Raw genomic sequence first — 12,738 nt, 5'->3', positions numbered from 1 at the left:
ACCAAACACTGAGATGGTCAGAAGTAGGAAACTTGTGCAGTCTTAGCGATGTGGGCGATCGTGGCTCAAGAGTTGGGAGTTCGCCTTGTAATCGGAAGGGTGCTTGTTCGAGCCCCGGCTCCGACAGTCTCGGTCGTTGTGTCCTTGGGCGAAACACTTCACAGCGAAACACAGCAAAACACAGCAGCACACCAACATCTGGTTTGTTTGTGAAAAGCAATTTTAGTCAGAGAGAAAAGCAAACAACATGACAAAGTTTTACAGCTTTGACTCAGCTCTTCTGATCAGACGTGTGAAATGTTCACCCGTTGCCTACTGGTGGTGGTCAGAGGGCCCGGTGGCACCAGTGTCCGGCAGCCTCGCCTCTGTCAGTGCGCCCCAGGGTGGCTGTGGCTACAATGTAGCTTGCCATCACCAGTGTGTGAATGGGTGGATGACTGGATGTGTAAAGCGCTTTGGGGTCCTTAGGGACTAGTAAAGTGCTATACAAATACAGGCCATTTACCATTTACAATACACATTTAAAGGAGGCAATCTCAAAGTGGCAGTCGCTTGAAACAAATTTAATGAAACTGCATCATCACAATCAAATCCAGACAAACTGACAGTTCACTTAAAATACAATGTTTTTTTTCTCACACGAGTTAAAAGCAGGAACTTGAAAGGAAACAGCAGCACACCAACATCTGGTTTGTTTGTGAAAAGCAATTTTAGTCAGAGAGAAAAGCAAACAACATGACAAAGTTTTACAGCTTTGACTCAGCTCTTCTGATCAGACATGTGAAATGTTTAACCTTTCCACCCTGGAAATACTGAGGATAAGCAGTTGTTAAAATACAATCTGTTCCTATTTTGAGAGCAAGCTACCTATTACAATACTAGTAGGATGAAAATGTGTGTAGGATTTGATATTTGTCATGGGGTCAAGAAGGTAAGTAAAAAAATCTCTCATAAATCCATTTAAATTTCCTGAAAAACTGCAGTCACAAACACAAATTTAAACCAACAAACTCAGCAGAATGCATCCCCTGGGAAAATCGGTGAGCAGATTATTTCATTTTGGCTTTAAATGATCTGCTGATTGGCCTATATCCTAAACCTCTACACATAGTGCGACTGCATATTTGGTCCATAAAAACTTTTGTTCGTATCTTTTATAATGCCATGGTTGACAAACCCAGTGCAGAGACAGAAAAAACACAGAGATTAATGGACAGTAGGATCAGAAAAAGCCACTCAGACAGAAACTAATCTCATCCATCTGCACAGGTCAGATTTCACACCGGAAATGGGTTTCCTTCTCTCTTCATTCCTCATCGATCCTTCTTTCTATTCACTTCTTGTTATTTCCATCAATTCCACCTTTCTGTCTCCTTCACGTGGATGAATGGATGGTTGGGAAATTCAGAAAAATAACAAAAAGTCAGCCATGGTTCTGTTTTTTTCTTTGGCTTTCTGAAGATTTTCACTGTGATTCATGGAGAAAGAAACTCTGGAGAGTATATAAGAAAGCAAATAAAACAAAAATTAGGAACTATTTTCAGGAATTAAAATGGTAATACTCTTAATTTTTTTTCTTTGAAAAAACTTAAATTTATGACTTCGTTTTAATTAAAATGAAAACCTGCACCATTGTTTCTATGCATAATTGTTGCATTCCAACAAATATGCCCTTATCAAAGCAACTTTATGACTTTTTTATTACATAAATAGTTCAGCCGTGAACTGAAGATGAAGTCATTTGGCAGGCTCACCAGAGCAGATGTCACTAAGTTCACTGATTTCTTCCTGAACTTTGAGAAGAAGGAGCTCCTGCAAAATTTCCTGCTGCTGCTTCTCATCTTCCACCCCAAGAAGCTTCAGCTGATAGTCCTTTAGTCTCAGCAACACACGGCCTGCAGATTTAAACAGGATCCCAGTGATTTGTTCCAGTATATAAAAAGAGATTAAAAATAATGCGAGGAAAGCTAATAATGACTTAGCCTGTAAAATTCCTGCCACTGAAGCAGGAATTCCATGCATGTGTTGTACCTGTTATGTCATGTTTGATTACAGCTTTGTGGAGTAGGGTCATCTTAGTCGGATACTGTTCCTGAATCCACTCCAGCACTTCTTCCACTGACCATGATGATGGCCCCTTTGATAGTCCCATTGCCCTCTGATCAATAAAACATAAGAAGAGAAATTAAGAGAAGTGCAGAAAAAGTAGATGTTTAGCTTTTTGTCTTACAGTACAAAATAATTCACTGTACCAAATGCAGTTAAATTCAGGCTTCACACTGAAGAAAGAGACAAATGCATGCTCGATATTATAGCAACATCTCTGTCTGGCACTAACCTTTACCAATTTGTGAGGCAACATTTGGGCTCCATTACATTACAGATTGGATTTTATATTTGTATTTTATATTTATTTACGTTTATATACGCTACCCAGTTCTCAAGTTATCTTGTTCTCAAGATTTTCAGAAAACTGGACACCTGACCTTGTGATCCAGATCACTGACATTCAGCTTGTCCAGAATTTTAGTAGATGCACTTGTGGTATCAATTTGAAAATCTTACATCACCTCATTCTCGAGTTCACAAACTTGGGTGTCCACACCGCCCACCTGCTTGGCAGGGCAATGACAATACCCTATCAACCTTTTATGGCTGAGTGGCAAAAAATCTTAAAAACAGAGTTTACCTTAAAATATGATGTGGTGAGGGCTCGTGTACGTGGATTTGTTTGTCACAACAGGCTGCAAATGTTCACACACAACTGAGAATGAAAATAAATGAGGGGATTTTCTTAAAATTGTGTGGGCCACTAGACACACTGGTGACACATAATTACTCTAAAAAAATGAAAATGGATTTGACATGTCTCCTTTAAAAGCAGAAAATAAGCTCAGCAAGTCAGCTGCCATCACTGAGGACATGCAGACAACCCTTAACAACAGCTCAATGAAGTTTTGCTCCTGGCACATTAGCTGAGGACATTTTTGTCTGCAGTAGACCTTCAAATGTGAGAAAATGTTATTTTCTCTTGATATTTGACGCTCTGGATCACCTACTGGCTTCACATAAGCCTATTTTCCGGTGATTAATTCAACAACCCCCTGAACATGATGACAAATAGTTTTGAATGGCCGTTGGATTCTTGTACTGCAAGGTGAAATCAACCGAGTATGACACTCGGAGGTCAAAAAAAGTTGTGCACTTTTCAAAAAGCTGCCTTCTGTTCATTTGGCTTTTTTCCTAGCCATATCCTCCTGGGCTGCAATGTAATAGGGCAAAAATTTCTAAACAGTTGATGTGACCTTTTCAGCAGGCCAGTCTAGTTATTAAGTTGTAAATATAGGAATGTAATTTCCTGAGTTAATTAAGGGGGATGCGTGATTGGCTGAGGCGGTAACGAGATCCCAGTGGAGTAATTGACATACAGAGAGTGACCGAGGTAAAAAGACAGCAAAGTTCCCTTCAGCGCCAGAGTGAGCTGAGAGTAAAGAAATCTAACTGAGGACAATAATGTGGGTTTTATGCCTGAAGACAGCAGTTCTTAAGCCACACAGCTCCTGAATTGGGCCCCAGTGGTTAGATTTTATAGTGGCATAAAATGACTGTATATACAGCTTGTCTTATTTGCTCTGAACCATTTCATTTAGTTTCATACCGCCAAGTTACAGCTAAACCAGGACCTGTAAACAAAAGCAATATACAGTGACAAGCAAGGTGGAAAATTGGATTTTTGTAAATTACTGATTGTGTGCAAGACTTTTTTTCTCTCTCTCTAGCTGACCAGATATTTTTTATTATTCAGCTCCCGGCTTTTGCATCTAGTATCACCATTTCATTGAGCTTCAGTTTAACATTGTAAAACAATGTGGACCGTATGGCTCGATCCAAGGTCCAGATCAACATCTCATGCGCTGTGTCAGGTGTTTGCTGTTTTAAGAATATAAGACTCATATACGGATTATCTACTATAAATACTTTTATAGACCTGTCATGTCTTCTTTTGTCCTGCACTTGTTCAGTTTTCACAAGGTTTTTGCAAGATTTTTTAAGGATTGCACACCATGCTGAGACATGCCAAGTTTTTGGAAATTACATAATGATGAGGGAGACTTTTTATACGGACTCACTGTTCATCCTTTGATTTAGGTGTCTGAATTATTCATAGGTCAGAGTTCAGCGGCTTAACAAAGAAAAAACATTCTTCTGAAAACAATGAGGTACAAAAGCAGCCAATGTCCAAAGAAAACTTTGAAAGACTTGAGAACTGTATCCTGGAGAACTGCTGCACAATATTACAAGAATGTCTGGCTCCTTTAAAAGAAAACTGTAAAAAAATGAGCGACAAGTCAGGACTTTTGCACAATCGTGTATAGCCAGAATTTAAAGGCGCACTTGTATTTATATCAACAAACAACAGCCTCTATGCCATCTGACATATTATTAGTCAAGTGTCACCTTATCAAACACTTTCACACAAGCTAACATATACTCCTGCTGCCTCTGGTTCAGACTTTTTAAAAGTATGTCAAGATTCTCTCCAAAGGATTTGTTTGATTTCCAAGTGCCTCTTTAGCTCACTATGCCCCATATTAGCAATACCCAACTTCTCCCAACAGACAGTTTACTCAGACACAGCGCTGATGGTAGGTCATGTGCACTGGTAGTTAATTATAGTTTGCTCCAGACAAAAAAACTGAATCATTTTCACCCTTATTAACCTTCTCGGTTTCATTTGAGGCCTTTGATGTGTCATGCTGTCATAATTCCCATTGTTGAGGAACTTCACAGATGGACTGAAATTTCCTTTGACCATCTGAGGTTTTTTAGTATTTCTTAGGGGAAATGAGTGTGTATGAAATACGGAACGACTAAATATTAGATTAAAAATTACAAATTGCAATCATAATGTAACATCACTGGACTCACAGATTTAGCTGTTTAACTAACACCCATGAAAATCCTAAACTCTGTAAAACTCCCATTAGTACCCTGCTATGTGACAGCTTAGCTTTGAGCAGTGCAAGTGAGGTTTGCTCTCTAGCTGTATGCCCTCACTGATCTGCGAACACAAGCCCGTGTGCCGAACTCAGCTCAGGTGAAGCCAGTTCTCATATAGCCTCAGTTTGTTAGCTTTTCAGACAGTACTGAATGGTCTTGTTACTCGGTAAGTTAGTCAGCACTTTGGTCAACCTGTGTTGTTTTTAAATGTCCTTTAAAATAAATAGATTGAATTGATTGATAGATCATTGCTTATTTGATGTCCATAGTCCATATTAGTGTTAATAGTTGTTTTATGTTTTGTTATGGTGTAACATGTACAGGAGTCCTAGACATTTTGTTTGTTTTATACTGTAATAGTCATACTGCAATAATTACACTGACATTATTAAAGCGAAACAATTTTAATTGCATGAGTTTACAGCTAATGTAGTCTACAGCATAACATGTGGGGAGAATAATCAAGCATATTGTTTTGTGTTGTACTATTTCACGTGTATCATGTTAACTGAGTCCTTGGCTCTTATTCCCAAATAGGTGTGCATCACACAAAACTTAAACTCAGCGTACACTTATAAATCCTCCAAAGAAAATATTTTTCCAGCCTAATTCTATAGCTTTAACTCACTGCAATTAGTGCATGTTTAATTTCCTCACTCTGTCTTGAGTATTGATATCTTCCCAACCCACAATGGCATGCAGGAGATCTTGAACTGTAAATTGATGGACGACTATTATCTATATCTTTAGTTATTTTTTGGTGTCTGGAAATTGGTATAATATATAACAGGATTTCATAATATATCAGAGTTGATTGTAAATTTTAGACAGACAATCAAAATCACTTTACATTCAACATACTAATGGTCAGAAAACGATTGCCTATTAGTATCTATATGCATACATTATGTTTCTCTGTATTTCTTCTTGGAAAGAGAGCCTGCAGATTTATGCCAGACCTATGATATTATGATCAAATACAGCAAGGGATAAACAAAACGTCAATGGTCAAACACACATACACAAGCTGCAGGCTGCAGCATCCTTCATGCATTGTAAATATAATCCTACCACCTTGTGGTGTCTAGCAGAAGTACATCTTCTCCTGAACAAGCTTTAAAGTTTGTTTTAGGAAGAAATAAGTGGTCCAACTTTTCCATAACCTAGTTCACAGAGATTTCAGCTCTCTAATCCGCAGCTTTGCTCCATTTAAATTATGCAATGCAGCCGTTTCGGTTCTTTATTCAAACAGTTGGCGCTTTATTGTGTGTTTTCTTTCAGCAAATGGTAAAGCATGACCTAAAAAAGCACTCAGAGTTTTGTACAGCATTGCAGAGATTCATCATGCACCAACTTGCCAAAAAATATTTACCGCTGCAGTTTTTCTCAGCTGTGTTAAAGCTCATCAGAATAAGCAGACTGGTTACAGTGGTTAAAAGTTTTACTTGTTTTAGGCGCCTTTTCTTGTTGACAGACTGATGCCGAATTAAAGCAGTGTATCTAAAGGTTATCTGCTACTTTGTACCAGCTGTGTATGTATGTCTGAAATTAAGAGACCTTAGCGTATATGAATATTTTGAGTAGAATTTGGGCTGTTGTCCTATGTACAGGACTGAGCCCAACCCAGTTGTTGTTGAAAGACAACAACCGTCTTTAGACAACGTCAAATAGCTACAACAATACTGTAGGTAAGCAGCCAAAATACTTGGATATCTACACATATTTTATGTAGGTGTTTAGTTCAGTAGGAAGTTGATATTTACCTTCTGTCCGCTCCCGTTCGTAACGTTTAAATGGCGGCCCTATTCGTACCTTTACTGAAGTGTTACAGTAGGTAAGTTCATTTCAGAGGCCCCGCCCATTACCCCTGCCACGTGATGCATTCAGGTGCCGTGGTAACATGTGTTTGGTACATAATGCTACATACGATTAATGAATTCTGTAGTATTTCCAGGTACACTGGTATCTGTGTATTAAAAAGGAAACATGTATACCTAGCCCATTTATTTATATGATGTACCGGCATGGAGTTAATATGGTTCACAGACAATTAGCTGTGAGGCCACCTGTCCTGCAAATCCATATTTGTTGACTTAGAAGTGTATTCATCTATTTGCAGAATATAATTTAATAGTGATAGTATTAAAACTACATTGCGGTGGAGGAAAGGACAAAAGAGGGCCTCATAAGCAGTCTGAGATCCAGGTTTTACATTTTTGAGTGTACAAGGTGCTCCAAATTTTCGCAAATTACCGCACAGTAACTGTCATTAAAATTCATCTTAATCTAGAAATAAAGATGTATACAGCTGCAGTTTGTGGTTGCACATTTTGGTATGTAAAATGTGCTTAACATGACATTCTTTACCTAACTTCCCCCGACCTTCCCCTATTTGTCCAAATACTCCTTTTTTATTTATAGAACTATTATCATTATTTTTTTGTTTTTTATACATAATTAAGCTTGTTATATTATACTCTAAGAAATTACAAAAAATAATTATGTTTTATTACCTGCTTCCAACAGATGGCGCTCGTCTACAGGAGGTGGGAGTCATTTTCAGCTCGGAGCTTCTGCCCCAACTTTAGGTGGAGCAGCCTGGTGGTCACGTGACGTTGTTACGGGTATATTACTAATTTGAGTGTAGGTTATTTTATTAGTTTGCTCTCCACTACAGATCTGCTAACTCTTTTCATATCACTGGCAGAGGCTGGGCAATTTCGCCATTTTTTGTAGTTTTAATGATACTCTAAATGAGAAAAATGAGAAAAAGAAAATTTCACTTAAATCTGCATCTGGCTCATCTGTCATTCCCTTGAAAAGGGACGTTATGTAACATGTATATACGGAGGATCCCTAGTATGACGCACATGATTGTATAATTAGTGTAATAATAAGTTAATGCCATTTCTCCCTTACCTGTAGAACTAACTAACTATGACTTTTCGACGTTGCATGTGTTTAAGTCTTATTGCTATTAGGTTGAATGACAGTTTAATTGCTGCATACAATTGATTAGAGTGCAGTGCCACAAAGGAACTCATCCATCAGAAAATCGTTGCTTTGTGTTTCTGCTGTTATGGAAGTATCTCTGCTTTTAATTTGCCCACAAAAATGGGCAAATTAGAACAATGGCATGGGATGTTTGCCTACTATAATGCTTTCACGGGCTCCAAGTTCAGACTTTATCAAATAAAATGAGCTGTGAGCTTTTATTTCCATTAATAAATACCACTGGGGATGTTTCTGTTCATAGTGTTTTGTGTTTAATTGTAAAATGAGTGGAAGGATGAAAAATAAATTATGTTTCAGTCAAAAACTTCGGGCGAGCTTTTGTATTTAAGTAACAAACAAAGTATTTCTTTGTTGCACAACTTGCATATGTACTCACTGTACTCTCTCTCCAGTCCCTTGGCTATAGATTCTTATCTCCTGGATTTGAACAGGTGTACATAGTGATGTGGTCACTGCATGCACAATACATTGCATCTTGATGATGAAATCTATTGCTGATTGCACCAACAAACCTGGATTCACTTGATGAGTTTTTTAATCATAAGAGGATTTTTATTGGGATGTTAGGTTTACTATATATCACTGACTGGTGACATTTTTTTAAAATAAATTATGAATTATTATAATTCAAGGTTTTTTCTGAACAAACCACAAGATGTCTGGAAGAAAGTCGCTTTGACAGATAAGAACAAAGTAAAGATGTTTGGCCATAATCCACAGCACCATGTTTTGGTGAAAACCAAACACAGCATGTCAGCATAACTCAAGCACAGTGATGGAGGGACAATGTTTAGGCTTGTTTTGCAACAACAGGACCTTGGTACCTTTCAGACATTGAGTTAACTATGAACTCAAAGCTTGGCTGAAAATGGTTCATGCAACAGGAGAATGACTTATTATTTTAGCATCTTCTGATAATGCTTGGAATTCGGAATTCTATGTTAATGAAAAAAAAAATCCAAGAATTGCAGTCAAACATTTGGAGAGTAACCCCACCAAAACAGCTTTTGGAAATATATGAATAATCCTAAAACCAAAACTGTCATTCATTGAGCTTCTTTCTTTATTGAAAGCACCACTGAGTTGTTAGTGATGTGCATTGCACCCCTTACAGGACTGCTGTATAACAATTTAAACAATATAATTTGTGCTGCATGTTATAGCACCATAGCCAGCCAACCGAACATCTGAAAATACTGTTGAGCAAGCAACACGCATAACAGGAAATCTTCTGAGCCCTATCCTATATAGAGAGAGAAACTATGCCTCCCTATTTTTCCATACAAAAACATTCTGAATTCATTACTACTTGTGTCAAACTTTTTTTGCATGACAGCATTATCATTTTTTGTTTTTATAAAAGTCATGCTCACAAACAACCAAAGAAAATGTGAGTTACAAAGATGTTATTGCACTTGTGTAATATCCAACATCATCATTGCTAAACATAAAAAAGTCCCATATTTGGATACTCATGTTTGTACAGAGCAGAGTTTTGCAACTCAGTCAACATCAAAGGTTACAGTACCACAACACAACAGGTTGCACTCCACCAAATAGTACGAAGTAAACACAACACCCCATGTTATTACTTCAGTAAATGAGACATCCCATGATTATTCTGAAAATAAATAAATATGGATTTTAGTTTGCACTTAGTCTTGGGATATGGTATCAGACTTTTTATTGACGTCCCAAATCCCAATAAAATGTATTGACCTTTTTAATGCATTACGGGATTCCAGTATTGCATTTTGCAACATGACTCAATTTTGGGAGGAGAATGCTGAAGAGGATGAGGAGGGAAGTATTATAATATTGTCCGGCTCCTAGTTGGCTCAGAGACTCCTCACAGGGCAGTTTGTAAATTATTTGTAGAGATACCTGGCTGTCTCAAGCAAACATCTCAGTCACTGTGTGGAAAGATTTTACAGGGAAGCCGGTATCTGCAATTGTAAATGCATGTAATGCATCAGTAAATCTTGACATACATGGTGGAGACAACCCACATGAATTTTTCAGCTTTGCAAGTTTAAAGAGTAGGAACCAGCTGTCGGGTCCGTGGCTGTCTTTTTTCCCCTTTTCTCCCCGTGTCACTCTAATCAGTCAGAGGCATGTGAAATTTTAACAGGATTAGGAATTGCTTCCTAAATATATGCCTGTTTTTTACGTTATGGATGAAGGTGAGAATTTGCTCTTAAGTACACATCCACATGTAATTAATCAATAATTGAATAATGTCGTAATGGTGGCAACAGTCTGTTGGAGCTCTTTACAAAACATTTACAGGGAAGGGGCATTAGACCAATCTTCAACATAATGTTTAAATAATCTGACAACAGTAAAAAAAAAGAAAAAAAAGATGTATAATGCAAACATAACCTAGGTCAATTTCAAATTCAGATTTTATTTGTCACATACACCATCATACACAGTATGACATGCAGTAAAGTGCTTGTTGCTGTGCAATGCCCAACCATAAAACTACAGAAAGTATTGTACAAAAGTATTGTTACCTCCAAATGTTTCCATTAGACAGACCATGTTTATTTTAGAAACAATGCTCAGATCAAGCAGACTCTTTCTTTATTAGGTGTTAATAGTGTAAGGGCTAAGTTCTATGCTTTTAATCATTTAATTATTATTATCAGCTTCATTTACCACCGTCTTGCTTTTTCCTTCTCTTCTTTTTTCACTCCCAGAAGGACAACTCCTCTTCATTTTTGCTGAGTGGTTTTTGGTTTTCTTGGACTAACAGCTTGCTTGATGGGCCCAAACCTTGCACAATAAAGAAAAGTGCTTTTTTTCTGCTTCTTACACCACTTCTGATATGTTCTGCCTTAGTATTTAAAATTGAAAAACACTGAATTATATTTTTATGCAATCTTCCCTGGGTAATTTCCTGTTTACTTGCACTATTGTCATATAGAAGAGGAGGATTCAAAACCTGGATTGGATTTTCCAACATTACTGACTTTAACTCTAATGAAAGCCCGCACCGGATCTATGAATTATGGGCAGTGATATTTAATTCTATTGCATGCCATGGATCATGCACATCCAATGGGACTCATGGGATTAAGTCTTTAGCTGTGCCCATATTCTTCTACTTTGTGGATTTTTTACTTTTCCTTAAACAGACCCAGTGATTTTATAATAGATTTAAAATAATAAAAAATGAAAATTTCTACAAAATCTTTTAAACTGAAGTGATTCATTCTTCTGCTACTACTTATCTCTGGGAATGTTCAACCAAAACTGATGTTAATCCAAGGTTTAACACTCCTGCTGATTTTAAATCTAGAGCAGGTCTTGGTTATTCACCTGCATTGTTAGCCTTTGCAGTAATTTCCGTAGCTTAGTACTGCAAAATCAACAGTAAAAAACTCTAAAGGATGTTTGCAGTTTAGTACTGTAATTTGCATGTAATTGTGGGAAAATTCCATGAGATTACATTATTTTTACGGTAACTCACCGTACTCATGGAAACAGCTGTAAAATACAGCAAATGTAACAATTGGTGATGTTACTGAGATTATACTATTACACCATCTGGATTTCTGTTGTTTTCTACTGTAGATCTAAGAGTAATTACTTAAATCCTCATTCAGAGTGTATTACTATAAAATGCGATTCACTGTGAAAGTAGTATAACATATAAACTACAATATACAGCAAGATTTTTAACTTAAGGAGTACGTTGTAGCCACATTAAAATTTAATTCCTTGAACTGAATAGAACCTCATATATTAATAAATGTATTTGTTTATTCAAACAATGTGAAACATTATTACAGCCCACTTTGTATTAAACAACAAGTCTCACTCTTACCAAAAAGAATATTTAAGTATAAGTATACTTTAAAAACTAGAAAACAAGCAAGTATACCTTTAGTTTACTTTGTATGTATTTTCTTCCTTTTTTTTTTTTTAGACCAAATTACATTTAAGCATACTTTAAGTACAGTTAGAAGTATACAGAAAAGTATAAGTACATTTAGTCTATACTTGTAGTATAGTAGTGCTTGTAGTATACTATGTAGTATGTAATTTATTTGAAGTATACCTGAGGTTTACTAAGAAGTAAAAAGAAATACCCATCATGCATTGCAGTGCTTTAACTGTGAAATTAAAACAACTATGAAACAAATGATTGATGTTTTAAAACAAGAATCTGTCAAAAATTCTTGTGCAATGTCATTTACCTTTTGAACAGAGTAAGTGGGGTAAATTATTAATTTATAAAATGAAATTGTTCAAACCGTGAGTGAAAAGGGTCAATAGTTAATAAACCTCAACTCTCAAAACCTTTTCTCACCTGTTCACAATATAATTCTGGTACTTGAACTATGGGTGCAGTTCTCTACAAATGAAGCCTTTGATAGTTAGATCTGATATCTGGGGAATGAAGAGATCTGTTACATGTGAAAAATATATTTCAATTGCACTTTAATTACTGTTTTTCAATCAGAAGTAACTCAAATATAAACTAAAAAGTAAATTAATAGTATACTTGTAAGGTTAGTATTGTGATAGTCGAGTATATTTTAATTATACTCTTGTAGACATTATGACATTATGCTAGTACATTTATAGTGAACAAAAAGTACATCTAAAAGTTAATTTCAAGAATACTGTTATGTACTAAAACGGGGGCCAATATAGTCCCAAGAAGCATTATTAGTATATGTACTAGGTAAGTTATACTTGGGAAATATAATT

General features: G+C 36.5%; 1 protein-coding gene across 2 annotated transcripts; it reads right to left on the bottom strand.

Annotated features, from left to right (window-relative positions):
• Nucleotides 1-547: 547 nt before the first annotated feature.
• On the bottom strand, nucleotides 548-6,862 carry LOC102788877 (sterile alpha motif domain-containing protein 12-like). 2 transcript variants are annotated; one of them, XM_087852164.1, is made up of 5 exons: nucleotides 6,765-6,831; nucleotides 2,690-2,764; nucleotides 2,032-2,158; nucleotides 1,755-1,895; nucleotides 548-1,492 (listed from the first exon to the last, which is right to left on the bottom strand). In XM_087852164.1, the coding sequence occupies exons 3-5, from the start codon at nucleotides 2,150-2,152 to the stop codon at nucleotides 1,476-1,478; spliced, it is 279 nt and encodes a 92-aa protein (XP_087708290.1). In that variant the 5' UTR covers nucleotides 2,153-2,158; nucleotides 2,690-2,764; nucleotides 6,765-6,831; the 3' UTR covers nucleotides 548-1,475. The 2 variants fall into 2 exon arrangements, with proteins under 2 accessions (XP_087708290.1, XP_035770193.1); XM_035914300.2 differs by lacking the exon at nucleotides 2,690-2,764 and having other exon boundaries at nucleotides 6,765-6,862.
• Nucleotides 6,863-12,738: the final 5,876 nt, after the last annotated feature.

Source organism: Neolamprologus brichardi, chromosome 15, assembly GCF_056152115.1.
Source record: "Neolamprologus brichardi isolate AB-2024 chromosome 15, ASM5615211v1, whole genome shotgun sequence".
NCBI lineage: Eukaryota > Metazoa > Chordata > Actinopteri > Cichliformes > Cichlidae > Neolamprologus > Neolamprologus brichardi.
The sequence above is the reverse complement of the archived record's forward strand: the minus strand, read 5'-3'. Positions and strand labels throughout refer to the sequence as shown.

What these genes read in the sequence shown, in the direction of transcription:
- LOC102788877 (XM_035914300.2), bottom strand. Translation starts at nt 2,152, where the DNA reads ATGGGACTATCAAAGGGGCCATCATCATGGTCAGTGGAAGAAGTGCTG. An exon ending in AATCAAACATGACATAACAG is followed by an intron (nt 1,896 to 2,031) that starts GTACAACACATG and finishes TTAAATCTGCAG; the next exon opens with GCCGTGTGTTGCTGAGACTA.